This window comes from Lissotriton vulgaris, chromosome 3_1 (assembly GCF_964263255.1).
Source record: "Lissotriton vulgaris chromosome 3_1, aLisVul1.2, whole genome shotgun sequence".
Taxonomy (NCBI): Eukaryota; Metazoa; Chordata; class Amphibia; order Caudata; family Salamandridae; genus Lissotriton; species Lissotriton vulgaris.
The window spans coordinates 373,992,796-374,020,565 of record NC_141689.1 but is presented as its reverse complement, the minus strand read 5'-3'; the positions used below and the strand labels follow the sequence as shown (position 1 = coordinate 374,020,565).

Genomic DNA, 27,770 nt, shown 5'->3' with positions numbered 1-27,770 from the left:
GTTTTTTTACGCGCTGTCTACGAAAGATAAAGTAAGTGCTTCGCTTGCAAGGTCATACCAAATAAAACTGCTGAACTTTGTCTCCCACTGGACTCTGAAAAACAAGCACAGTATAAATAGGACGGGGCAGCTTCTCTCCGCGTGTTTACTGCAGCAGAAGCAAGAGGGCAACGAAGTACAGAAGTGAGTACTGATGTATTCATCTACTGCTGCGCGCTATTCATCTAATTTCTTAACAATGAATTGTACTGGGAGTGTTTAATTATGTCATGCTGTACTTGACGAAGCGATACTGCAAAATCTCAGGAAAACATATTACCGTTGTGCAAAGGTCTCACACGGGTTACAGCGTTTGCAATGAGCCATCGGACAAGACAGGTTTACGTGCTTATTAGTATGTTTAAAAACGTTATGCATATGGTTTCAAAAAAGTGTTTTGTCGCTAATTTGCACAGAGAGTATTTTGGTAAATTTAGGTAAACAAAGACTGTTTGCACTACATGATGTGGCCAGAACTTCTAGGTCGGATACTGTAGTCTAATAACGTATGTATTTATATTTTTTAAGAGTGAGACTGAATCAGCTCGGACCTTGTACTGCAGTGGGCATGAGTGCTTTACACTGAGCTGAACGCCTGTTTTTTTGTGTTTGAGTAGGTATATTTACTTTAAAAAACAAGCATTTGCAATGCAATATATCTCGCATTTACACGAGTTTCAGCTATTGGCATTGTAAATGACAATGACTTTTATTTATGTTTTAAAACGAAATAAAAAATAAAAGGTATTGTTATTTGCAATATCAATAGCTCAAACTCTGGCGTAAATGCGAGACCTATTGCATTGCAAATGCTTGTTACATTAGTGAGTAGAAGTTCTCCCTTTCGGCCCTTGTGGCAAATTAATTAGATAAACAAGCGTGGCCGCTAAAGTGAAAGCGGACTGCGCTGCAAATAAAAACAAAAATTTGCAATGCATTTGGTATTGCCTTTGAGACCCTATATGTATTTAGCTATACAGCACATTAGCCTGGACGCTGAAACATCTACTGTTCTTTAACATGGAGGGCAAGTAAGCACCAAACTACGTGACACACCAGGTGTAGGAACACATGGAGAGATTATTGCCTTTCAGTGGGAAATGGTATGGTCCAAAGCTCTGTTTTTAATAGAAAAGCAGGGCCTTCGGTGGTCATATCACTGAAAATACAAGATTTGAAAAAAATATTATTGTCTACGGGTGCTTGTGGAAAACAATTTCCATGGACTGGAATCTTGAGAATGCTAAAGTGATTCTGGTATTTTACTAACCTCTGCTGGTCGCTTTCTATCAAGAAAGTTAAATAGAGGCAGTTGCCAGAAAAATGTAAAAAAGAAAGTCCCTCAGCAGAAAGCAATTCTGGTATTTTACTGACCTCTGCTGGTCATTTTCTATCAAGACAGTTAATTAGAGGCAGTTGAACTGAAAAAAAGTCCCTAAGCGGAAGCAGACAAGTCCCAGGGCTGATCTCCAGAGCCCACAAAGTACATACACATACAAGTATATACTAAAGTATATACTAAAATATATATATTAAAGTATATACAAGAGATATTGAATGCTCGACCTAAAAAGTTTAAGATACTGTGCCCAAGAAAGGCTTTTAGGAAAAAAAGACTCAAAAAACTGAACTCTGGGCGATGCCTATTGAATTAATTCAGCTGTTCTGTCTGATGTAGAAACCAGATCAAGAGGGATATAGTTGTCACCATTATGCTAGTTGTATCAAATGAGTCACAGAGGTCCAGGCAGTTGAGGATAATGGAACAGTGCCTGTTGTGGGCATTAATTATAAAACTGAAGGTCTGCACAACACCATGCAATGGAGAGGTTAATGGAGTGGAGTACATAGAGAGTTGAGGTAGACTATTTGAGAAAATTACTCACAGATGCATTCTGAGTTAAAGCATGTATTTACTGTACCGTACCCCTCCACTTGAGAGGTAATCCGTCAAGTCCAGGCAAATAGGTGATGTGCTGAAAGGCTGATCTAACTTGTGGTGAGGGGAAAGGTACTGGAGGGGCAAGGACAAGAAAATCTATACTGTCAACAATGCGAGATACACCGAACACCACAGCTGGTAGCGGTTACCGGGGTGTTTGCAGAGAACCAACAACAATGGATTTTGTACAGTGGGCCAACAAAGAAATCCAGGCTGCAAGAGATGTGCAAAGTGCTCCAGCCTGAGATCAGGGAGGGTTGACGTAGAGGTTAGGATAACGACAATTCTGCGGTTGGGTGGGAGCTTCATAATCGGAGTGGGTGGCAGAATAGCCCAGTCTGGAGTGTTTCATAAATAGGTTCAAAATGGGCTGATCTACAGAATGCTAACAGAAATATCTGAGCCAATATTTACAGACACCAGTGGTTTCACTTTACAGAGATGATCAAACTTATGTTAAATCGAAAAGCAATGACAAGGCTGCCTATTGAGAGCACCTGAGCAGAAGTCTTAGACCACGGGGGCCGGGGTGAGAAAGAGGATACCCAATGGAGTTGCCATGGCAAACCGGACAATGACAGAGTACAAGGCAGCGGAAGACCGAGTTTTAGGTGGGGGCTTTGCAGAAGTGGTAAAAGGGTACCTTGCAAAGGGGAGACTATTATGCACCAAGTCCTAGGAAGAGAAATATAGTGTATACGGGCTGCTTTTGGATCTAGGACTCTGGCCAGGCCCAGAGAAGTGGCGGGATGCCCTTGTAGGCAAGAGACTGTATGCACAGAGTCATGGAACGACAGTGCTCTGGGGCAGTGGGTTCTGATTAGATACGAAGATGGACAAAGAGGCTCCTTGCTGACAGGGTAAGCAAATATTATTATGCAGGCACATCAGGGTAGATGGAGTGACACGTCTACTGGCTTCAGGGGGACACTCCAGTCACAGATATGTGCAGGAGCAAAGGTCCCATACAGACAAGGCAGGGAGATGAAAATACTTTTGTTCAGAGCCCCAGGCACAGGGAGCGAACCTGCTGGTTGACTGGCAACCATCAGGTAGGTGAGGGGGGCGGGCTCTGTCTAGTCCTGGAGAAGGAGACCGAAGCCAATCTGTCCAGAAAGCCGGCCAGGAAAAAAGAGATGCCCGTGTGGCCCGGACAGGTAGGGGGTGTGTCTGCTGACAGCCTTGGGGTAGCCTAGGGATCTGTCCAGGTTCGAGGTGCTTCTTGCAGACCTATCCGTTCCCCCCACACAAAGCCCAGGACGTGAAAAGCTTCCGAGCTGGGTCGCCTTCGGTCACTAATGGCCCCTCCGTAGCCCCTTTGCTTCAGGATGATCCAGGGCCACAGAACAACACCTCCACCGTCCATGCTTGCCTTTACGCACACACCGGAAGTGTTACACAGCAGCCAGGCCTCCACCTCGTGACAGCCCTGCCTTAAAGCAGAGAGGAAGGAAACTGGGTAATAAGGAGAACTCCGTTGACACAAAAGAAGGACTAAGTTGGCTATACTACCTCCAACTGTGTACTTCTCTGCTGCCATCGTCGGCTCAGGCAAAGCGTCCTTACTCTCCCCTGGCAGGAAACTTGGCCTGATTGTGCCTGACCATTTGATGTCCGGCACACGGACCACAACAGATGCGCCATGTTCTGTCAATAAACCGGCAGTCATCTTTAAAAGTTGTGCTTCGGTTTCCAAACTTTTGACTCCTGAGGACCCCCATTGAGTCACCACTGGAACCCGGGGACCCCCAAGCAATATGTATGAGTTAAATTTCAAACATTAAAACAGTAATTCAAAAAAAATACACACGTGTGCACACAAAGCAAATACTCAAAGTTATAAGGATTTTGGGGCCAGATGTACGACCATTTCATTTAGCGCCTCGCAATTGGCGACACATTGCGAGTGGGAAATTACGAGTTGCTAAATGAAATGTACAACAGTGTGTTTAACACTGTTTGAGATTCCCAATGGGGTCGCAAATTGCGAGGTTCATTAATATTAATGAGCCTCTCGCAATTTGCAAGCCCATTGGGTGTGCCAGCCCTCCCAGCGATGGTGGCCTGCTGGGCTCTGCAGGCCACCATGTCTTGGACTGCTTTTAAATAAAGCAGTTAAATGCAGCCTGTTTACCATGCATTTAAAAAAAAAAAATGAAACATTTTCGTTTTATTTTCTAAGGGCAGGCAGAGGTCCCTGGGACCACTGCCTGCCCTTAAAAAATAATTTTTAATGCATTTGCAAAGGGTAAGGGGTCCCCTGGGCACTCCTTCCCATTTGCGAATGTATTACCATCTACTTGAAGTAGAAGGTAAATGTGACTATTTTGCGACCGCCAAACATTTGTAGATGGTTTTGAGATTCGCTATTTGGAAGGGAATGCCCCTTCCAAATAGCAAGTTGCAAAACCTATTTAGAGAGTCGCAAACAAATTGCGACTTGCGAAATAGGCTATGTCCATTGCCCAGTAGCTTTTTGCATGCGCAAACGGGTTCGCGAACCCGTTCGCGCATATAAAAACAGATCGTACATCTGGCCCTTAGTATTTCATATTGAAGTAATAGCACCTCTGTAACATGTATTTCATTTGTTTTATAGCATCTCTCATACCATTGTAGGATGTCAGAGCACTTTACATCACACACATATAGAGACATTGAATCATACATATAAATCTGTGTGTATATAAAATGTTTAAAGAGTGCTTGGTCTGGAAAAGCACAAACTCAGGATTCAAAACATAATACAGTGGCTAGCATTGACTTTAACATTAAAAATGTATTTCCACCCAAATATATCTTTTTAGCAGCATCAGGATAATGAATAACTGGGACCATGCAGTTTGCAAGCAGCTCTTTGATGACAGTTTATAGGTCCCTCTGCTAGATTACGATTGTCACTTATGAAGTGCACAGTAACAAAAGAATCTCTGTAACCAAAGCAGTAACCACGAACCTAGGCACATAAAATACTGCTTTTTAAGATGCACGTTACACGTTCTTTGCAGTAGGCACATTAACCCTCTGTGCTACATTAGTTAAATCAAAGCTGCCACTGAACAAAACTCTCCTCGCTCTCCAGCAGGTACATTAATCACTGGCATTCTCTGGACACTTTTATTGTTGCTGGAAAGCTGCTAATTATACAAGAAACTTTCTGTGCTTTTTAAACTGTTGCCTACGGACCCCCTGGGAATGGTCACGGACCCCTGGGGGTCCGTGGACCACAGTTTGGGAAACACTGACCTACAGGATCAGTGCCATGGGAAGGTCCTGTGGTCAGCTTTGTTGGTTCGCGATAAAAACATTTCCCTACTCAAGGCTAGGACAAATCACTAAAACTCCTGTGCCTACCAAAAACCAGCATTTGCAATGAAATAGTACTCACATTTACACGAGACCTATTGCTTTGAAAACTGGAGTGCGGTGGAGGGCAGGGAGAATAAAAGCATGAACAATGAGAGTGGAGGGACGATAACGCACGGACTTCGGGAGGGGGGCATTGAGGGAGAAGGCATGGGAGGAAAATAGTTACAGTGCAACACTCAAAGTAAAGTGCCCAGTAACGTTGGAAGTATACAAATGAAGACATGGTCTTCATGAGGAGGGACTAACAAGCCTAAAACCAATCGGAAGGCAGCCGTTAGGCCCTAAGCCAATGAAAAAGATGGGTGGAGAGTGGGCGGAGCTTCCACATTATACTGAATACTGCATGCCTCACAAAGCGAGCAGCGCATGCGCTGCAACGCTAGGCTCGACCTAAAAAAATAATGCTTACCGACTTATAAAGGAGACCGTGTAACGCCACAAGTAAAAGATCAAGTCCTCATGGGAGGTAACAAATGGGTAGAGGGTGGTAACAAGGAGGGACTAACAAGCCTCATTATCAATCGGAAGGAATTCAGCATTTACCTAGGACAATGACACCAGACAATCAAAAATATGGGCGGAGAGAAGGCGAGGCTTCCAAAGCATACTCAACTATTGCATGCCTTGCAGAGCGTGCAGCACATGCGCACTGCCGCTAGGCTCGACCTAAAAAAGGGAGAGAGCCATCTCTTTCCCTCCTAGTGCCAGTGCACAATTGGGATTCTTAGCACCACACACGCAACTTTACACCTTAGTGCAAGAGTGTGTATGTGATGTCTACCATGGGTTTTGTGATGGAAGGGTACCCATCAGTCAAAATACTATGACTAGACAAATTAAAAAACTTAGAATGTGTGCTGTACAGTGCAACACACATACACAGGGGAATACATTTGGAGAAATAAAATCATTACTTGAATTACATTGAAGCTACTCTCAAAGCGATATTTGTTTAATGCGAACCCAGTCCACAATTGTTAGTAGATAGAGCTTTGCATCAAACCCCTGCCCCTAGTAACATCCACGGAATGCAAAGCAGTGCTTTGTGTTACTTTAAGGCAACCTCTCAAGTAAATTCAAAATAACAATTTTATGCTGGTTTGCATCAGATTTGTGATGCAAACCAGCTCAAAATGTTAGTAAATCTGCCCAAGGTGACTAAAGTTCAAATATATAACTGAACATTTCTCTGAGTTAATTCACGAACTTTAGAAAGAACAAGTAGGAAACACAGTCAATCCCTGCTTACTTTTTTTGACTTGTTCAGGCATTAACTCTAAGAAACTCCCACCATGGCGAAGGAGCGTCGCTCCCCACCTCAGAACAGCAGTAAAGGAAAAATAAAACGATAATAAACACATTTTATTATCGTTTTATTTTTCCTTTCCTGCCGAGTCTTGGGGGATGACATGCACAGGGGAAGTGGTAGTGCACTGTTGTCAGTGGGCATGACGGTTTGCCTGGCTGTCTCAGGCTGGTCAAACCGTCATGCGTACTAAAGTTTTCTCCAACCCAGCTGCGTTGCTCGGTTGGAGAGAGCAGGAAAAGGCTTCCAGTCTCCATGGGAGCGCAAATTCATAGTGCTGAAGCCAATCCTGATTCTGCATTTTCAATCATGAGAGCAGTATCAGGATTGGCCGCAGGGGAGGCTTGGGGCCTGTGCCTGCGAGGAGAGGAGCCGAACAGCAAAACGCAGCCGACTGCAGGGAAGTTGTGTTTAAAAAAAGTAATTCTCTTTTTTATTTTGTCCTGTGCCCACTCCTACACAACACCGGCCCACTTTTGTGCACCTACAGATCAAAATATTGTTGCTCTTTTGCATTTAATCACCAAAAAAAGGCACATGACATCTTATATTTCAGCAACAGAAAATGTATTTGTAATGTAACGAGTACATTGCTGATTAAATCGACAAGTGTGAGGGTCGCTCTTACTAAGCAGTACTTCGACTGTTGAAGTGACAATAGTGCAAATAGTAAAAACTCCAGACCCTGACATAGGAAGAACTGGGTATTTTCTAATTTGTTCTCTTACAATTTTGACATGGCCATGCTTTCTATTTCAACACTTAGTTCTATAATGGTGGGAGGTTTGTGTCTATGTTTTAGTGTTTCCGAAGTAGCAAAATTGTTGGTGTTTATATTATAGTTGAAGTCCCTCATAATGATTTTTCCTGATATTTCACAGTAGAGCGGAATAAGCAGTATTCGTCCTTTAAACAATGCTGCCACCGTGTGGAACTTTTAATTCGACATTTAAACATCGACTCAAGCTAGTCTTGAAATGTCGTGTTACAATAAGTCAACTTTTTAAACGTGTTCATTGTTTCAATGACAACGGCTAACATTATAAATTAAGTGAAAGACAAACGTTGTTAAAAATAAAATACACTATTAGACACCAATAACCAAGTTCCAAGTTTCAGCCGAATCAACTGGAATTAGAACCACACGAGTTTATTAGACACCCAAACAAAAGAAGCAGTAGATGGCCCAAAAATGCCTTAGGATTCACTGACTCTATTAGTGTTTTCTTTTCAAAGTAAGTACAATCATTACAACAGGTTTACAAAGAGTACTTGTTATATTACTCCCAACATTAAAAAAGTAAACGGAGTTGAGATAACGTAATTCAAAATCTGCAAACGCTTTTGTAAAACAAACTGTATTGTTTAAAAATTTGCGTAGGGTCCAAGTTGCATAGCCATTTGTGCACCTTAGTTTAGCAAGTGTGTAAAAGGCATGCTTTAGGAATACAAATTTAAATTTTTTATCCACAAAACATGCATTGATACTCCTTAATTAATTTACTCACTTGTAATATTACACTTGTGTCTTGTAATGGCATGTAAATAATATGTGGGATAAGCTCAACCAATCAACCGGGACACTGTTGGAGATGTGGATGTGTCAAGGGCAGGGATTAAATCCTCATCCACAGTGGGAATGGGGAGAAACACCTCCAAATGTGTGGGGTTTTGGTGCAGAGTTTCTGAACATAGAAAAAACGTTTTCCCACGCTATAGCGAAAACAGAATGTGTAAATGCATGCTTGCCCAACATTAACAAATTCATATTAGTACAATCACTTACATTTGTTAATGTGTAAATGCTATACATGAGAGTCCTCGTGTAATTTTTTGACAAAACAAATTGTAAAGCTACTGGAGTACATACAAATGTTGGTTTGCATCGGATTCGTAATCTTAGAATTTTAACATTCGTTCCTTAGTAACGGACTGGCTGGCTTAATAAAAAAACACTTTGAAGAATTTTTCTATATCTGTGAATCGTGCACTGCAATGTTATGAGATATTCTAATATTTTTTTTTTTTGTGCAGGTTCAACGAGCCCCCACAATGTGGGGAGGAGGGCTGGGGATCATCCTGGCTCTCTGTCTCCTCCCAGGTGGAGGAGCAGAGAGTCAGGGTGACAACCCCCACTGCAAAAAGCCCCCAGACTGGTCTGTTGGGGAGCGGAGTCCGATGCTGGATTCTGCTGGGTCGGTGACAGTGGTGGCTCTTCTGCAGGCTAGCTGATATCTGTGTGTGCTGCAGGCTTCCAGGTATGGTTGGTGAATATTGTGGTATTACAACTCATGAAACAAAAGATTACCCCCAAAAGAATCCCTTCAGGTTCGGGAAAGGGGGAAAAGACAACAATGATAAATAATAACACTTCCCACTTAATCTATATAAATGTATCAAAGGACTTGAAACCCATGTGTAAAGACCTAGACAGGGCTTTAAGTAGGCCGGGTCCTGTCAGTGCTCAGCACCAGCAGTTCTAAAAAGCAGGTGTTGAGACGGGTCCCTATCGGGCTCTCCATTTTTGCTCTCACCCTCGGGGTAAAAAAAAAAAATCTTAACTCTGCAGCTGTGCCACTCTTCACTGCCTTTGATGTAACTTCAAAGAGACTCTTATACTTCTTTCACAGTCTCATCATTTCAGAACTGAAGCATTTTCAAATGCTAAGCAACAAAGCCATAGTTGTTGCTTATTATGCAACTAATACCTATTGGCAAGCCAATAGTCTTCTCTTGTTGTAGGTATAATTTTACTTACTGTATATCTGGATGCAATGACAGAAACAGCAAAATACCAGTCAGATGACACACTGTGGTAAGCAAAGGATTTTAGAGGCGTTGTATGCCACGCCCTTAATTACACATGCCATGCCCCTCTGAGAAACCCCCCACCCCAACCCGTTTGTCTTTTTACCCAACTTAAAGCCCTGGGCCTAGAGAAACTCTTCACTTGTTCATTTCATTTAATATGATTTATTTGATATCAATTTTACATATTACAACAAAACCTGTGTATTTATTTTATCAAAAAATATATACAGCGCTTAAAACATGTACATGAATTTTCCATACTAAAACAATAAATAAAAATTCGTCATAATATGATACACAGTAATCCAAAAAAAGATCACCATACTCAGTCAACTATTTTGTATTCGACCAATGATAGGTCATAAAAGAACAAGACTTAAAAATACTGTAAAAAAATCCTATGCATTATTTTAAAATCCCTAAAAGTATACAATACAATTTCAGAAAAGTGGCAACGCCACCGCAAAGAAGATCAACTTCCCTGACTAGATAATTCATGGACCTTATCAAGCTGAGCAAGAAAATGGTCTTCTTTTAACATTTAAAAACATTTACAGAGCCCAGTAGTGTGAGTAAGTACATGCCCAACGAATTTCTAGCTCTTATAGCATATTTTAGAAAAGTGCTAATCAGAAGGCATGCATCAGGGCAGTTCAGTAGTTGCAAAGGTAACAAAGCTTCTTTGCACTCACACACTCTAACATGCACACCATATTCACTCATCCTTCAAAACCAAGAACAGCGAATATTGTACATTGATCCCACGGAGACCATTCTTCTTTAGCCTTCCATTGGTGTGTAGTGAACTGAGTTTGCAACAATTTGGTCAATGCACGTTTCGCTGAACCTCAAATATTTCTGACCGCCTTCTTCAGAACCTAACACTTTTTGAAATTCTTAATTTACCCAGATCGACAAGCGGGGATATCTATAAAGTAAAAACATAGGGCCATAACCACATTTATGATTGAGCATAGCTTTAACAAAGAAACTTACCATCAGTGCTCTAGACCAAACAGCATCAGTGCTCCAAAAATGGAAACCACTATGTGGAACATTGATAAAAAGATAAGTTATCGTTTTAAAACCTAACAACCTCAGAAAGATATGGAAACAGATAAAGAGTGTTCTTTCCACCTCCTGCACACCCACATGTTAAAAATATCCGTTGGTGGTGCCTTTCATACAGGAATAACCACCATCACTCAAACCCAACAAACATTCCAAAACGGTGCTCAATGTGATACAGATAGAATACAGACACAACATTATATCTCATGCCTCTTATTTAGTCCATAAGCCTGGTTACCTAAGCATAGTTTTTTTTTTCTTTTTTCAGTACCACCTGGGCCCCGACTCTGCCTATTCCTTACATTTGCATTTTAAACTTACTGCTGTAGTGTGAAAATGCATTTCATGAAAAGCAATACAAAAAAGGGTTGCCAATAGAAAAAATTCTAGCCATGTATGTTTAAAGAGCCTGTAAAGACCTTGCTTTGACACTAAATAGGGTCTTAAATAAAAAAGTATGTATTCATTTGTAATGTGACTTTCTGTCTGTTCCTTTTATTTTCAGTCATGAATCATTCAGGCAGCCCTAGAACACATTTAAAAGTACTTTATATTTGCTTTTCGAAGTACGCACATATCAGTGCTGTAAATAGGGCTTCAGGTGACTGTTTATTTTTGTGCCGTCTGCAACATCAAAATAATGAGCTGGCAACCCTAATCATAAGACTGGAAGTTTGTTTGCGGGATCAGCACATTATTTATTTCCTTCACCCTCGATTCCCTGATTAATTCCATAATAGCAATAGTTTAACTTATATCTGAAACCCTGCGCCCCGCCAATAACATGCTGATTAACTTCAAGTGTTTGGGAATTCACCCTGCATTCAGACAACTCAGTCCTCCTTCTCACCCTTCACTTTCACCCTCACCCTGAACTTACAGCGCATAGTTATGGTTTTCCCGCATTTGCCACATAATCCATCGTCCGCTGCATAATTTGCAGATTAAAAAATGCAGCAAAACATGTTACCTCACCGCTGCAAAATGATGCTGTGATTGAGATAAAACAAGTTCTTACAAAATATACTTTTTAGTAGTAAGTAATCAAACTGTATCTAATGCAGACATTTTTGTAAGTGTCTCCACTATTCCAGATCCCAGTTGATATCTTTGTTACATTACATCTTAAAAGGAATAGATCTTTGCCACCATAAAGCTTTAAGCAGATCCACTGGAATTATTCAGCAGAAGAGAACACAATTATGCGGCAGGTTTGACTAAATTATCCAGCAAGAAAAGGTAAATTATGCAGCACAATGCGCCACATTTTGTAGTTAGCATTAATTCAATATTTTGTCATTTTAACTCACGGTAACGCTGTCAAGGGAAATATTTCACCTCATTAGTACCAGTTTAACACCCAAATACAGCAGTAAGCAACTACAAGATTACCAATCTTTGCAAAGGGCCTTCCACTGCTCCAGAACACTTTGTCACGCTTTAAGTAACTTTTGTTCCGTTTGAGCTAGAATCAAGTTTTTTGTCATTGAAATCTGGAGATTATGTAGCAAATGCGGCAAACTGATAATTATGTGGAAAGCGCTGCTGCTGCAGAAACTCATAATTCCAGTGGCCCTGGCTTTAAGTGACTCAATCAATTAATGGCTGTTAAGAAGGCCGGTTTCTTTTTTAACTTTCTGCACTACCACCACCCACTTCAATTTCAGGCACAGGCATGTCAAAGTCAGTATTAACCATTCAGGAGAAGTTTTTTGTGTGAAAGCTCAGTCAAAGGGGTGGCAGGTGGAAGGCCAGTAGGGTTGCATTCAGATGCAGAGCCCTAATCCTCTCGATCCATGGGGCCTCACAGAAATGGTCTAGGAGACAGAGGAAAGGATCGAGATTCATAGATATTGTCAAAGAGAAGGCCCAGAATAGTGAGCACTCTAAGCAAATGTTTACAAATGGCCAGAGACCGCTTCTTTAGAGAGATACCCCAAAGAAGGGGACAATTAAGGTTTTATTATTTTAAAGGGACATTAGTGAAGCTGGTACTGCTGCCAAGTGTGTAAGTGGCCACTGCTGGTTATCATAAAGGAGTAGATGCAGATGCAGAAGGACTTGGGCCCAGGAATTTGGGGGGCCCACTGCATCACAATAATGACTGTCTACCTTTAAAAAAAGGGGCATCCGAGCGTATTGTCCTTTCAAGCATAGGACAGAGGTGATGATCCATCATGGTGGGGAAGAGGTAAAAGAGGCAGAGGAGGTAGCCTGCTACTAAGGACTGAAGTTATCATTAGTGCAGCAAGTATAGTTGGATTGGGGTCAAAGAGTGTGAGGGGCTCACAACACCCCAATTATGGGGAGCAGTTTGTTTGGGATATCTGTTTTTGTTTGATGCATTTGCTGTTTTATAAGTCTAGTATTTTGTGTGGTTCATAAGCTAAAGAAAAAGTATTCCTGAAATCATCTCATAAGCCCCGCTCCCTGCACGCAGCCATGTCCCTCCCGCTCCCCCAATCCTTGCCATAAAGTTTTGGAGGGGGCCCGACCTCAAAACATTTTGCTTAGGGGGGGGCTCAGAGTAAAACAAGTTTGAAGACCTCTGCCCTAATCCCTAATCGTTAAGCAGTGGTCTAGGGACACCAGCATTTGCCTAGAGCAAGGTACACAACTCTCTGTGCTCCCAGAGTCCTCTCCTTGCTCACTCCTTTGCGGACGCTCATCGCCTCCGTCACAGTTTACATACACAAGGGAAACGGTGCCTAGCCTGACATGATGGCAGCACAATGCTGCGCACACAGGTACAAAGAGCTCCTAGGATCAGGATTACACTGCACAGCAGTCTTATAAATCTCTAATTATAAAGTGGCCCTTGAGCATCAGAGTTGTACAGCAGGGGGAAAGGACGCTTAAACCTCTATCTGCATTCTCTATTTCAGACTCCTCCGAAGCCAGCCGCTGTGTTGTACAGTCGGCACCATTACCAAAGTATCCCCATCAAAATCATTAGTCCCTTCCATGTCCTTCAGTACTGTGCGTTCCTAACGGGTTGAAAATAATAATCAAAAACAAATAATAGATTACAAAGAATAATGAGCACACGCGCAAAAATTGTAAATCGATACTTGTATAGCGCACTACTTACCCGCAAGGGACTCAAGGCACTTGTACGAATACCGCTGTGGAACCCATCCTGGCTTTCCCTGTGAGGCATCCACTCCTGGGCACCCCCAAGGTGGAGGCCAGGCATCCTTAGCTTCATGGGGGCCGTTGTGGAGATTAAGCAAGCTATTGTCCAGAGTTGCAGAGTGGGACTCCATGATTGGAAGAGGCACCGAGTCGAGAATTATCAGCTCCGTGGAATTTTTTAGCCCAAGACCCGCCGAGGCGTGGAATTGAACCCTGGTCCCGGGCTAGACCTCTGCTTCAGGGTCTGCCGCTCTAACCATCGACCCACACTTCTCCGCGCAATGGAGCACAACCCTTCCTGCACCCCAGTAGTGTGGCAGCCATCTCGGAATGTGTTCCAATGTTACTTTGTAAACTGATTGCTGTAAGATGGCTGTGCGGTAGCATCCAGAAGCAACAACACAACCAACTTGTAAGTATATTAAATATCATTCAAGCTGGCAGGCCACCGCTTTTGCCCTTGCCAGGTCAGGTACAGTTCTTCAAGCATTAGTAAAAGTCAATAGCATGCTGCGAACGGATAGTAGAGAGAGGCATGGGACAAGCACTAAGCCGCAGCAGTGCTCGGTGTCGGTGGTGGGGTTGGGGTGGGGGAGAGGACGGTAGAGTGGAACAGAACTTGCACTTCCAATGTGCACTAAAGCTCAAATGGCAGAAAAACACAAAAAGAAACAGCCCCCACCTAATCAGCACTGGAAGGCTACACACACGCAGTCAATCAGATCAGGAACTGAGAATTAACATAGACAGGAAAGCCATTCAATCCTGAACAACGAGCACGCCAACAGCCCATTTTAAGGATATATTAAAGTATTAGTTATAATGCTGTCTACAACAGACAGCTAAAGTTGGCTCTGGAGAAGCCTCAACAAAACAGTCTTTTTAAACACTAAACTATTTAATATCATTAAACCACTATCTATTTGCTTGGAAAACAACACCATTGACATCTTGCAATGTACAGAATAATGCTCTCACCTATAGATTATTAGGACGTTCACAAATTGCTTTGGCGTTCTTTACGTGCATAAAGCACTAAACTCCTTCGTTACGTGTAATTATGAAGGTTTATTACTGCATGTATCATTGGTATTTTTAACTGTGCTTTTCTGCATAGTTAAACTAATTCGGTTCCTGGACACACCCTGAGAAATGTGCCTCAAGTAAAGTACAATTGTTCCACGTGGCACAAATAAAAACATTGCTAAAAAAACGTTTTGTCAGAGAGGTAATCGCACAAACTAAAACACCTTGGAAAAATTCTTCAACTGTAGCAATTATCTTTCTATGTCTAGATTGGAAGAACTGCGCTTGAAGTTGGAGAAGGATGGCCTGGTGAACATTTCATTCGTTGTCGTGAATCACCAAGGAAAGCCCTCTCAACTAAAATACCATCTTTTGAAAGAGAGAGTCTCAGAATCCATTTCTGTGTACCAGCAGGATGAAACCCAGCCTGATATTTGGAGCCTTCTAAAGGGAAACAAGGATGATTTTCTGATTTACGACAGGTATGTGGTGTCTTCAAGATACACCCAATAATGGCACTTCGATTACGCTTCATGTAACAGTGGTTCTCTAAGCACTATGACATTTGTACACAACCACTTCTTTACATTTCTCATCACTGTCACAGATTAAATATGTTTGGTAGACATGTGAAGAATGGTACAAGCAAAATATGCGTTGTATGTTCATGGCAGTTAATCTTTTTCCACCTTCTGTAATGTAGAGTTTTATTTTAAGGACATTGGCTTTCCCTCTTACACCTGTTGCCACACCCGAGGGCCTTTCAAAAAAGCCCGTTCACCCCAGAGGTCTTATTGGCATCGTGCATCTTAATCGTACTGGCCCAATTTGCTTGATTTTACTGGTCATTATGAAGTTTCACCCTTCCTGCTCCCCTCTGACTAAAGTCTTCAGGCCACATTCATCACACAGTCGAATAAGAATTAAAATTCATGTGCAAGTGTTGAACTTTTCTTATTTTATAGAAGTCTCTCAGGGCAGTTATGAAGTGCATGTGGGTCTTGTGGGGGTCTTTCTAGTATTTTGTACCTCAATAATGTCAATATTGTTTGCTTCTTAATGTACTTTCTTGTGTCTTCATTAGGTGCGGCCGCCTTGTATCTCACCTGAGTTTGCCGTACACCTTTCTCTCATTTCCATACGTTGAGGAATCAATAAAAATCGCTTACTGTGAAAACAAATGTGGCATCTGCAAAAATACGGTACTGTCATGTCCTAGTTCTATTGTTATTAAGATGCAGTAAAACAGAAGTGTCCTTCAAATAACACAATAATGAAACACGTTATGGATTTAATCCGTTTTAAAATTATTTTTGGTTCATTGTCCTTAAATATGCCATGCAGACCATAAACAGAGGGCACATTTGCAAGGCTGTTTAACAGAGATTTTATAATACATTAAAAGCACAGTCTTTTCACATTTATTTTGAATTTCAAAATGTACTACAGGGGCTTATTTATGAGAATCCTGCGTCACTTTTGCTCCGCGTAAAAAGGTACAGGTGTGATGCAGGGCTCTCAATCCGATATGAACCCATGCAAAGCCACCCTGCATGGCTTTGAGTGGCCTCATACATCTTTAGAAAGGCAACTGAGTGCACATCGCTGTGCAGATGGAGGCAAGATGACTTTTACTGAGAGTTGGGGGAAACGCCTAGACACTGAAGTGAGGAAAGAGGAGACAAACTTCCCTTATAAATTAAATGTGGTCCTTTTGCTGTAGAGAGCTGTTGATTATTCTCCCTGAATGTGCCAATCGACAAAATGGCAAACAAGGTAGAGGGGTGGCCGTTATTTATAAAACTAAATGGACGGTTACTTCTCCCCATTATGATCAAATTGACTGCATTGAAGGCCTCCCCTTCTGCATCAAACTGTCGGCGTCTATTTCATGTGCTGGCCTCTTGATTTATCGACCCCCTAAGTCCAGCTCCTCCCATTTACCAGCCCTGACGGATTACATCATCCAAGCATGCACGCGGTATGATAATTTTACGATTTTAGGGGATTTGAACCTACGTGTGGATGATGTTACTTGCTCTCTTAGCTCGAATTTTATTTCCGTATTGGCAGGCTGTGATCTGATCCAACTAGTAACTCTCCCCACACACAGAGGCGGTCACACGTTAGATTTAATATGCTCTAATCTCTTCGACATTTCAGTCAAGGATCCCAAACCAGTTATATGGTCTGATCACTATCTCATTCCCTTTTTTGTTCACATGACCCATCATGATAGACCCTTCTTAACCCCTAAGGAATTCGGTAGAAATTGGAGTAAAATCTCCCCGAAATCCCTACACGACTACTTAAAAGATTCCAATCCGCCTCCAGCCCCTGACCTTGACTCAAGTATTTCCAACCTTAATGAATGGGTGGGCAAAGCTATTGACTCATTGGCCCCTCTTAGACCGATTAAAATCTTCAGGTCTTCTCCGGCAGCCCCCTGGTATTCGGAGGAATTGAGACAAAAAAAGTCCGCCTGCAAAATATTGATAACGCTGCTGGAGACTGACGTTTTCGGCAGAAAGTAAAATCGAGTACCGGACAGCCCTTAAAGAATACCGGAAATTTATCATAAAACACAAAGGAAGCTTTCTATCAGATAGAATTGATAAAGCTAGCAATGCCCCCAGAGAGATTTTCAAAATTGTTAAATCTTTTATTGATTCGCAGGCTTTGAATCGGCGTCAGCCTGTGTCTCAGTCTCTCTGCACCCAACTCTCCGAGTTCTTTGAAGAGAAAATTGCTCTTATCTATGCCTCCTTCCCTAACAAGGACAGCTCTGATATCGGGGAAGAACTGATAGCTAATCAAACCTCTGCATCAGTTCTTGCGGAATTCTCTGAAATATCAGAAGACATCTCCCTCCAGGAACAGCTTAAGTGCTATTCCGTTTCTCCGAGTGATGGGGAACAGAGTTTACAACGCAACTTTTACCACGCAGTACCTTTACCACGCAACTTTTACAACGCAAGTCGTTACAACGACTTGCGCTGGGGGGCGCTGTAGGATAGGGAATAGTTTAATTTACTATCCAAAACCTTCCCTACTATCCACGGGGACTGGAGTTGTAATAGTAAATTAAACTATTCACTATCCAGCGCCCCCCAACGCAAGTCGTTGTAACGACTTGCGTTGTAAAACCTGGGTGGTAAAGGTATGCGTTGCAAAAGCATGCGTAGTAACAACATACATCCCCCAGTGATCCGTGGCCAGCAAAACAATATAAAGCACTAGCAGCATTCTTCAATCCCCATCTCAATTCTATATGGAACGTCTCCCTGAGAACGGGCATTTATCTAGAGGGTTGGAAAGTCCCTATCTTGAAAAAAGCTAATGCAGATCCAGAGACCCCGGGAAACTATAGGCCGATTTCCCTTCTCCCCGCTCCAGCCAAGATCTTGGAAAAGCTGGCCCACCAACAACTTGCCAGCTTTATAGAGTCCAAGGGTCTCCTTCACGATTTTCAGCATGGATTTCGCTTGGGCTACAGCACAGAGTAAGCCCTGATTGAAATGGCAGACTCTGTGCGGTGGACACTTGACCGGGGATTGAGGGAGGTGTTAGTGCTGCTGGATTTGTTAGCAGCATTTGGCACCATCTCTCACCCGATCCTCCTGAAACGGCTGAGATCCATTGGAATCCAGTGTACGGTTCAACTGGATTGCCTCATTTCTCTCTGTCCGTAAACAACAGGTTCACACTCCTCCTTACACCTCTTCAGTTAGGCCACACAAATGGGGTGTCCCTCAAGACTCCTCGTTGAGTCCGCTCCTTTTCAATGTTTATTTTACCCCTTTGGCGGAAATGATATCACAGTCGGGCATTAAAATAACATCATATGCTGAGGATATCCAGCTCCTTTTTTCCTATAATGAGCTTTCATCCACCACTTTCGACCCCCTAAAGTCACGCCTTAGGAATATTGCGAAATGGATGGATCTCAATTTTCTCAGACTCAACGCTGGAAAAATCGAGGTCCTGTTCTTCAACCAACCTTCTCCATTAGCCTCTAATCTCTGGTGGCCAGAAGACCTGAGGCTTTCCCCTTCTCCCCAAGGATTCGGTTAGAAACCTGGGGGTCAGGTGGGACAACCGTTTGTCCTTTGCTAATCAAGTACAAACAGTCTCTGCTGCTTGCTTTTGCAAAATTATAATTATAAAAAAGTTTATCAACTACCTGCCCAGCAATACCCGCAAAACCATAGTCCATGCGCTCATAACTTCGCATCTTGACTATGCTAATGGACTTTATCTAGGTCTGACAGCAGGACTGTGCCACAGACTCCAGATAGTTCAAAATGCCGCTGCCCATTTGGTCAGTGGCATTTCACTTAGACAACATATTTCCCCATACCTGCGCAAACTGCACTGGCTCTCCATCTCCAAAATAATTGAGTTCAACGCCATGACCCTGGCCTTTCGGACTACCAAAGGCTTAGGACCAGGCCATCTTATTTCGAGTCTTCGACCATATAGTAATTCCAGAGTTCTCCGCTCTAACACCAAACTGTTACTAGTCACTCCTAGATTTAAAAAAGCGCGATCTGGAGGTAAAACTTTCGAAGTGTGTGCCACCCAGCGCTGGAACAAACTTGCGCTTCACCTCCGCATGATTCAGTCAGAACTCGAATTCCGCAGATCCCTCAAAACCTTTCTTTTCTGCTAGGAATTTCCCGCTTTAGACCAACTGCCGTCTGCTCAATAGCGCCGGGACAACCTGTTGGGGTAGCTGCGCGCTTTATAAAATACACAAATAAATAAAATCAAATAATACTGCAGTTTGGTGGATGTAAAGGTGAAGGGCGGGATGGCAGTTTCTGTGGTAAACAGTGTGAAGGGTCATTTAGAATGGGATCAGCCGTTTATCTCTCTTCCTGATGGCGGCCAAGTGTGACTGTGATCGCCAAGTGCAGAATGTTCATGACTTGTTGTGCCTCTGTTGTGGGTGCTATTGCCTGGAGATGCCCCTGCTGTGAAGAACATCACCGTAGACAAAGACTGAGTCTGTAAAACAGCCCGAGAAGGACACATGAAAGAAGAACATACCCAAACTGGTTCTGCAAGACAGACAGGTACATCTCCTGTTTTCAGAACTCTTATATAAGAAGTGGGAACTGTTGACCCACATGTTGTTCTCCTTGGCCATGGTGGGGGGTCGCTACAGAAAACCCAGAGAAGATTTGAGCAGCCAGGGTTGATATCTGCCTGACAGACAGCTTCTAAGAGGTAAGGGGCTTCACCTGGAGTGTGAATTGAAGGAAGAGCTTTCTCCTAGATCTACAATGCCTGGAGCATCTTGCCTGGAAGAAGAGGGAAGGAATGAGCCAACCCTACAGGAGGAGTGGACTACTGTTGTGGGCAAATGCAGATGACAATGATGCTGTGTGTCCATCTGATAGACTTGTGGAAGCATGACAGGCATGCTCCACACTCGGAGCTGGTCATCATGGTGCACTGGCAAAGTGTGCCTGAGCTGGTTGCTGTGCCATCCTTGCTGTCGCAGCCATAAAACTTTGCTTCAAAATGTGACCAGTCTGTGCTTCTGAAGAGGAGACAATTGCTAAATGGCAGCACTCACCAAATATGCCTCAAGTGGCTTTTCTATCAAAGTTTTGGCATTTGACCCATGTGTGCCCGAGCGTCCTGCTCCACTGAAGAAGAAACCCATGTACTGTGGCACTTGCTTCAAGTGTGCCCAAACAGATCTGTATCATGGCTAGCCTCATGGCACGTACCCAAACCTGTGCCTAAACAGACTACACCGCTTGAAGTGAGCTACTGACTTGAGGCACTAGTCACTGGGTGACCAAGTGACTGTATGGGTGCCGAAGTGCTGACCAAAAGTGTGTCAGACCAGACACAACCACTGCTGGACTAAAGTGGCTTGAAGTGAATCAGCTGTCATCCTAGGCCTGTGACCAGAAGCGGGTCATGTCGCCGCCTCAGCTAAGGGAGACCAAACCATTGAAATGACTCAACCTGTCCAAGAGTGAGGAGGTCCTGGTGCAACCTGATGGTCCATCCACTACCAACACCGAGTTCCAGCAAGAGGGCTGCAGACTAAACACAGCAGCAGCACTAAACACCTGCGGCCGACGCATGTTCCCAGACTGCAGAAGGAGCATAACTGAGTGGACAGAGTTAGGCCTATTACAAACCCCTATTTCAGCTGAGACAAACGTTGAGAGCTTGAGTGCTTGCTAGTGCCTAACAGACCAAAAGAAAGGGAGGAGGGGTGCTACATCTGTACTGAAACCTACACTGTGGTACTTTCGTCAAAGGGAGCTGTAAAAGAGGGCATCCTCAATGGGAGGCAATGGTCCTTCATAAGAGACTGCGAGTACATGATACTTTAGTGTAGTGTGTAGTATTGCGTTTACCTTGTATTAAAGTACTGGTTGTCTGTTGCATGCTGAGCCTGTCATACTACTACACTAACCTCCCTGAGACTGCCATTGCTACCACTGAGGGTCAAGTGCTGAAAGGGTTGTACTTGGACCAGAGATGTATAGTAGAAATGACCCGGGTACATCAGAGGCAAAGAACCCCATCCCCCACAGCTGTCACCAAATAGCCCCTGCTTACACAGGGCACTTCCTATCCCCGAAGGGGGTCAATTATATAACACAGATTTTAGGTCAACTTTAGCAATAAATATGAGTGCCAATTCATTCATAAAGGATCCCGGAAAGAAGTTGGAAAGTTGTTGTGTTGGGTTTCTCACACATTTGGAACAATGTTTTGAGGCTTTAGAACTTTACTGAACATTTCTAAAGTGTTCAAGGAGTACTCGCTAGATTAACAATTTCCAGCAAACAATTGGCACTACTATCAGGAAGCAGCTGGAACAGGTCCTACTACCAATAGACGGTATATAACCTTTATAGTGAAATTAATTGGAAGTTATGATGTTGGAATATACTGTAAAGCTCTTTTGACTAATGGAGACTTCTTTCAATAAGATGGTCAACTCAGTTTTTGTGGGGGATACATCTTTTGTGTGTCTTCTGACTTTAAATCTGTCGAAAAAGATCATGAAGCTTCAGAGCAATTTCATATTTACTTGGTTATTGCATTTCAAAACAAATGCCAGCCAATAAGGTTCATTCCTGTAACATACGATCTTTTTAAGGACTATAAACTCTAGTATGCACTAGTTCTCCAGTTACAATTGTAGCTTCATAGAAACATGCTTTTTTAAATATCATATCTTACATGTAGAATGTTATTTTATTCCATAGTTTTAAATAAAATTAATGTCTGCTGGTGTTATACTCTCCACAGTCTGCCGAAGATTCCTGGAATGTTTGGTTTCTTTTAGAATGTCTTCTTTTGAATGTTGTACATTTTCCAAACTGACTCGTACTCAGCATAGTATCCTGGGCTGTCAGTCAGCTCGTTGCCCCTCCTGACTTGCACTCAGCCCAGAATGATTTCATATGAAAAAGGACAATGAGTTGTCTGATTAACCATTTTAGTTTTTTATGTCTCACTATTGTGAAAACACTGTCCTCATGTAGATACCCCATCCACATAAACGTAACCAATTTCCGGTTTACTCATGACCTATTTTCAACATGAAATCCCCTTTACTCCTGACAGCAGTACATTTGCACACATTTCAGCACATGAACTTACTTGAACATATTTGGTGAATAGCATATCCTATTTGCAAGGGTAAAACCTCACTATTCCCGATTCTGTGAATCATGAAATGGATTTTGCCACTGCAAATTAATTTTATGGCACAACACTGAATTTAATTACACAAAAAGCTTCTGTGAATGCGGTCTACAATGTCCAAAATAAGGAAAAATGCCTATCATGTTAAGACTGTAACCACTAGGTCCTACCAACGGTAAAATTAGCATTAATACCTCAAAGGAGACAAACGAGGAATAGTATCAAAGAAACAACTAAAGTACCCACATACAGCGCAAATTCAGATCTCATTCAAGTCTTTAACAGTAGCAAGATGTTTAGAAATTGTTGGCTTTATTTTAGGTTACAAAGACAACACATTGCTCTCTTGGTGTGCCCTTCTCAACTTTCATTTGGGTGTAAAAATGCTGCGATATCAAGAGCACGGAAACACAGAGGTACTCTTTGAAGTTTACAGGTTTAAGGTCTCTCCTGAAGTAAAAGTAAATTAGCATAACGTTGGAGTACAGAAGGAATTCATGAAGCACCATACATTGTACAGCCTCACTTGGTATTGAACATTTTTATTTGCACCGCTTAACACAACATTCTACATCAGCATAAATTAAAAAAGCTGGACATCACCCCGTTGCTCTGAAACCAACCAATTCTACTGCACAGCGAGACATGGGTGTAAGTCAAATTAGGCTCTGGCGAATACCTAACAAGGAAGATCTCAACAAGCACAGGGGGAGAACAGGACTGCGTACTCGCTCCAACACTTTTTAATCTTTTCATGGGAGAGCTGTCAACGCTGTTAAATGAAAGTAACTCGCACGCACCAAAGCTAGGGGGCTCCCAGCTGTCGAACCTCTTTTACGCAGACAACCTGTTACTTATTAGCCGGACCCCCGTAGGCCTCCACGGCTATTCGACATCACAACAAGATATTCTGCAGCTAATAGGCTTAGCATCAACAGCGAAAAATATAAAGTTATGCGCATTAATCTCCCCAAAAAGAAAATAACACAGAATTGGCTCTTGGCATCAAGGAAGCTGGAAACGGTCTGTGAATATTGATACCTGTGGTCATCATAGACCGCAAGGGCAACTTCCAGCCGCAATGTGACGCCATAAAAAGGAGAGGGCTAATGGTTGCAGTGGCACTTAGAGACCTAGCTCCAGGCAAAATTAATCCCAGCCATCACTTACGGCAGTGAAGCAGTGAGGGGGAGGGATGCTGCTTCCGTAGATGGAACAGTAGCAAAGGCGCTATACATAATCTTTGGCCTTCCTAGGTACACATCGCCCGCTCTGATGAGACTAGAATTGGGGCTACCAAAAGAGGAGCTGGCACGTAAAGGAACCTACATAAAAAGCTGGCACAAAGTAAGCAGGGGAGATCCGAAAACATTAAATGCTCTCCAATCAAGGAACTTCAAGATAAATAAACTTTCCCGGCAATGCTGTACTTGGAGGTCGCTATCGATCAACTCGGCCTACAGCAACTATAGGAACTCCCAGGCTCTCCAGCAGGCTTTAAATAGGTGGTCAATAAGACAGTCCAAAAAGAATCATTGTTGCAGGACAAAGCCGCCTTGATAGAGTGGGCTCATGGCTGGCTTACATTTCAATCGTACATCAAGCCCTCGGCCCAAGCTTATCTACAGACAGGCTTCTCCAAAAAAACAAAAGAGAAGTTCCTGAAATTTCGCCTAGGGTTACTGCCATCAGCGGCCCACCTACCACTGTGGTTACACCCGCAGCTACCAATAACATGCCGGCTTTGCGGGAACGGCAAAGAGAACACAGTACATCTCATCTCCATCTGCAGCGAACTCATTCAAGAACGTCGCTCCCTCTTGAGACCACTTTTTAACAATCGCAGGATACAGACCTGCAGGCAAGCGGTGCTGGCTTGCTTCAAAGGTGATGACATCCAACTGAGCTGCCGAATGGTAAAACTCCTTGAAACGGCGGAAACCCGCATCAAAATGCTGAAGGATAGCCAAAAACCTAGCAGCACTGCGAAGGGCGAGAGTATCAAACCACTTTAACCTCAAAGAGTAAGTCCCAGCTGGCACTGGCTAAGAAATAGGTGGCATTATGTTGGCATGAGGTTCATCCAAATACTCCTAAGCGTCCACAAACCAACTCCAGGAGAGTGTGGCCCTGGCAGGGAATCCGACAGAGACCAACGTTTATCGCTTTAACCATCAGGAAAGACAATAGTAGCACTGAGAGAGAGGAACATACTAGCAGCCCAACTAGGATGCAAGTGGATATGGACCCAACAGATGGACCATCCAGTCTCCACCATACCATCTGCTAAGGAACGCCCAGGAACACCGCACTGTACTTGATCGCATCAGGCCCTTGAGTACCGAGATCCAAAGCGCGCTTGCACTAAGGTCTAGCCTGCGCCAGACATTTGGTGAGGACGAATAACATGCTGCATCTCTTGGTCCAATTCAAGCAGAAGTGCCATAAACAAGGCCCCTGAATTTTACCCAAACCTCATGTTGTCGCCCGCCAAGCCTTGATTTTTACTAGGTGGAGGTCAATGCTGAAAGCAAACAGCCACATTGAACTATACTGAATAACACTGACCACATCACAGGGATAGCCCGAACTGTCAACATAACTAATCTCCTTTTCTTTTTTAACATAAATGTGTTTTTATTGAAGTGGCACTTTCTAAAATGCTCTTATTGCACTGGCACTTTACCATATTACCCCTCTGCTGGCAACAAGGATCAACTTACAGCACAACTTACTATGACAAATAGGCTGTCTAACTGAACTCATACTTTATTTTAACTTTGATGCTTCTGTCTAAGTATGTTTTTTACTGAAGGATTTATTTTCTTAATATGTACAAACGTGACCTTTGTTTTATTAATCGAACTCTTTTCTACATTGTAAAGGTTTTAAATAACCATGTATAATAAAGCATTACTTACTTACATCAGGATTTGTGCAGTTAGGATAAGCCCTTCCAATGTGCGTAAGCTGCTTTTTTAGAATAACACACATTGTGTGGGATAATCCATACATTTTATATGGTTTAAGACTACAGTGTGCAGAAAACCATCTTCAACATCTTTATTCATGCCCATCCAAATTTTATTATACATAATGCTTGCAAACCGTTTTAATAGAAATACATATTAGGGAAAAACTATTGAGATAGGAAACTTGAAGCAGAAAACTAATTATTTGTTCAGTTTTATAAATATTTTAATGTTTGTTATAATGTATTTAAATGTCAGTTAATCAACTTCGCTCTGCTATGTATTTATTGTAGACACAAATAGCTGATGACGTGTGTAACACTGCTTTGAAGGTACCAGCAGAAGGTCCAACTGAGGAACTTCAACCCGAGGAGCCACCCAAAATGAACAACGCTCCCCCGCATGACCCGACTGAACATAGAGGTCACGGGCACAGGCGTCACCATCACCACCATAAGGGTGACCGCCTTTCAGAAGACAAGAATCCACAGGGTTTGGTTCATGAGCTAATGACACACTCTCACAATCGTAACAGGGTAGTGGGTCAAAACAGGCAAGGGCATCAAAGTGGCCAGCAGGTTGTAAATATATTTCCACAAAAAGATCTGATGGGATCCTCACCACAAAGGGAAATGAAAATTCCGACCCGCATTAGACCTTGAAATAAACAAAAGAGCTGACAAAATCAGTTATTATGAGACTGGCAAGAAGGGTCAGGGTTAACTTCGTCGAGTTGATGCTGACACTGCCGGCAACTGTCATTGGCCGAGTCATCTAGGGGAATCACCTGACAGTGTAACAGTGGGCTTCCATCTTCCTGTAAATGACAGGAACTGCTGTCAGAGAGTGCATCTGAATCTTGACAGTGACGTTTGCCCGCAGCTGCTTGACAGTCAATAGCTACAGACCAACTAGATGAACAGTTGCCCAGTGAGTCAGAACCCAGTGTTGCTTGACAGTGACCAGAAGCAACAGGCTCTTGACAATGACAGGTAGTCACAAAGTAAACATGCAAACTGCACACAGTAATTTGCATGCGTTATTTTGGATACTATTTTAGAATCAAAATATTATGTTCACCTCTGGTAAATGCGAAGGCATTTAGTGTTTGGTTGAATGTATTCAAAATAACAAAGCAACACCTGTCTAGCACTGTTCAATTGAGGAGCAGCTAGTGTCCATAATTTACTGTTGCTCTTGTGCTTATCTCCTAAAGCATTGTTTGCACTAATGATGACAGAAGCATAAACTATGACCTAGGGGCTTCTGTTTGATACTTAGCAGGCAATCATGGGTGGAAGCCAGAGAATACTCCTTGACCACTTTTTATATCCTACAAGACTTCTCCAAAAGACGATGTTTATTGTCATTAAAAATATTATAATGTCTTTGTTTTCGGCTTCCACATTAATGACACCGTTTTTTATTTAAATTCACCTATTTAATAGCATCACCCGTTCCTGTTCCAAAAACCATTACAGGCATAGTGATTTCATCAAGGATTTTTTGGGGTAGAATAGCAGAATTTGGTGGTGAACCTTTCACATACTTAAGATGAACATCTGATTACACGTTTACAGAAATGAAAGTAAACGAAATAGTGTAAGAATGTATACCAGATAGCTGACAATATTTAACAAATATATCAGGTAAACAAATTATGTTACCTCTTTAAGTGCCCATGCCTCTGAGGACTTAACAAAGAACCTCCACAATACACAGAAATAAAAAAAATGTGAACGCTTAAAGGAATATCACAAACCTTATGAATGAAATACATACAGTATTTAAATAGAAGATCGTAAACATAGTAGGGTGAAAAAGAAAAAAGAACTGAAGCAGATAATTAGGGGTTCTTTATTAATGTAATAACTGTACTTCATGAATGTGTTTTCACAAACAAGAATTTAGTCTAGCAATTTGTAAACAAGTACTGTTGTAAGTGGTGTTTGATTTCATCTACAACACATGACAAAACTGCAGTTGCATTGTCTGAATGTATCTATTTCTTGGCTTACTTTTTCCCATGTATGAAACATTTGTCTTTTCTATACACAATATAGAATAGAATAACAGAACCTTCCTGTTCACTTACTTTACTAAACATATGTATGTGTTTTCAACTAGATAAAATGCTGTACCTCTTTCATAAATGGCTTAAAAAAAGAACCTGAATTGACGCTTTTACAGTATTTACCATATTCAATGATGGTTTGTAGGAAAATCACCCCTCCTAGTAAACTTGAAAAATCGTATGGTGAATGCAAAGAAGTATGAGAGATGAAAGGAAAGCAGAAATGCCTTATTTGACTGAGTCACTTAGTTATCATCTAATAAAACATAACATATAAACCTGTAATGTATTTTTTTTACTTTATATTTTGATTTATTTTTAATGTACTGTCACAAT

At 42.3% G+C, this 27,770-nt stretch overlaps 1 protein-coding gene across 1 annotated transcript; it reads left to right on the top strand.

Moving 5' to 3' along the window:
• The first annotated feature begins 141 nt into the window (after positions 1–141).
• Positions 142–27,719, top strand: SELENOP (selenoprotein P). The gene is made up of 5 exons (XM_086960598.1): positions 142–183; positions 8,691–8,914; positions 14,969–15,181; positions 15,784–15,901; positions 25,654–27,719. The coding sequence occupies exons 2-5, from the start codon at positions 8,709–8,711 to the stop codon at positions 26,248–26,250; spliced, it is 1,134 nt and encodes a 377-aa protein (XP_086816724.1). The 5' UTR covers positions 142–183; positions 8,691–8,708; the 3' UTR covers positions 26,251–27,719.
• Positions 27,720–27,770: the final 51 nt, after the last annotated feature.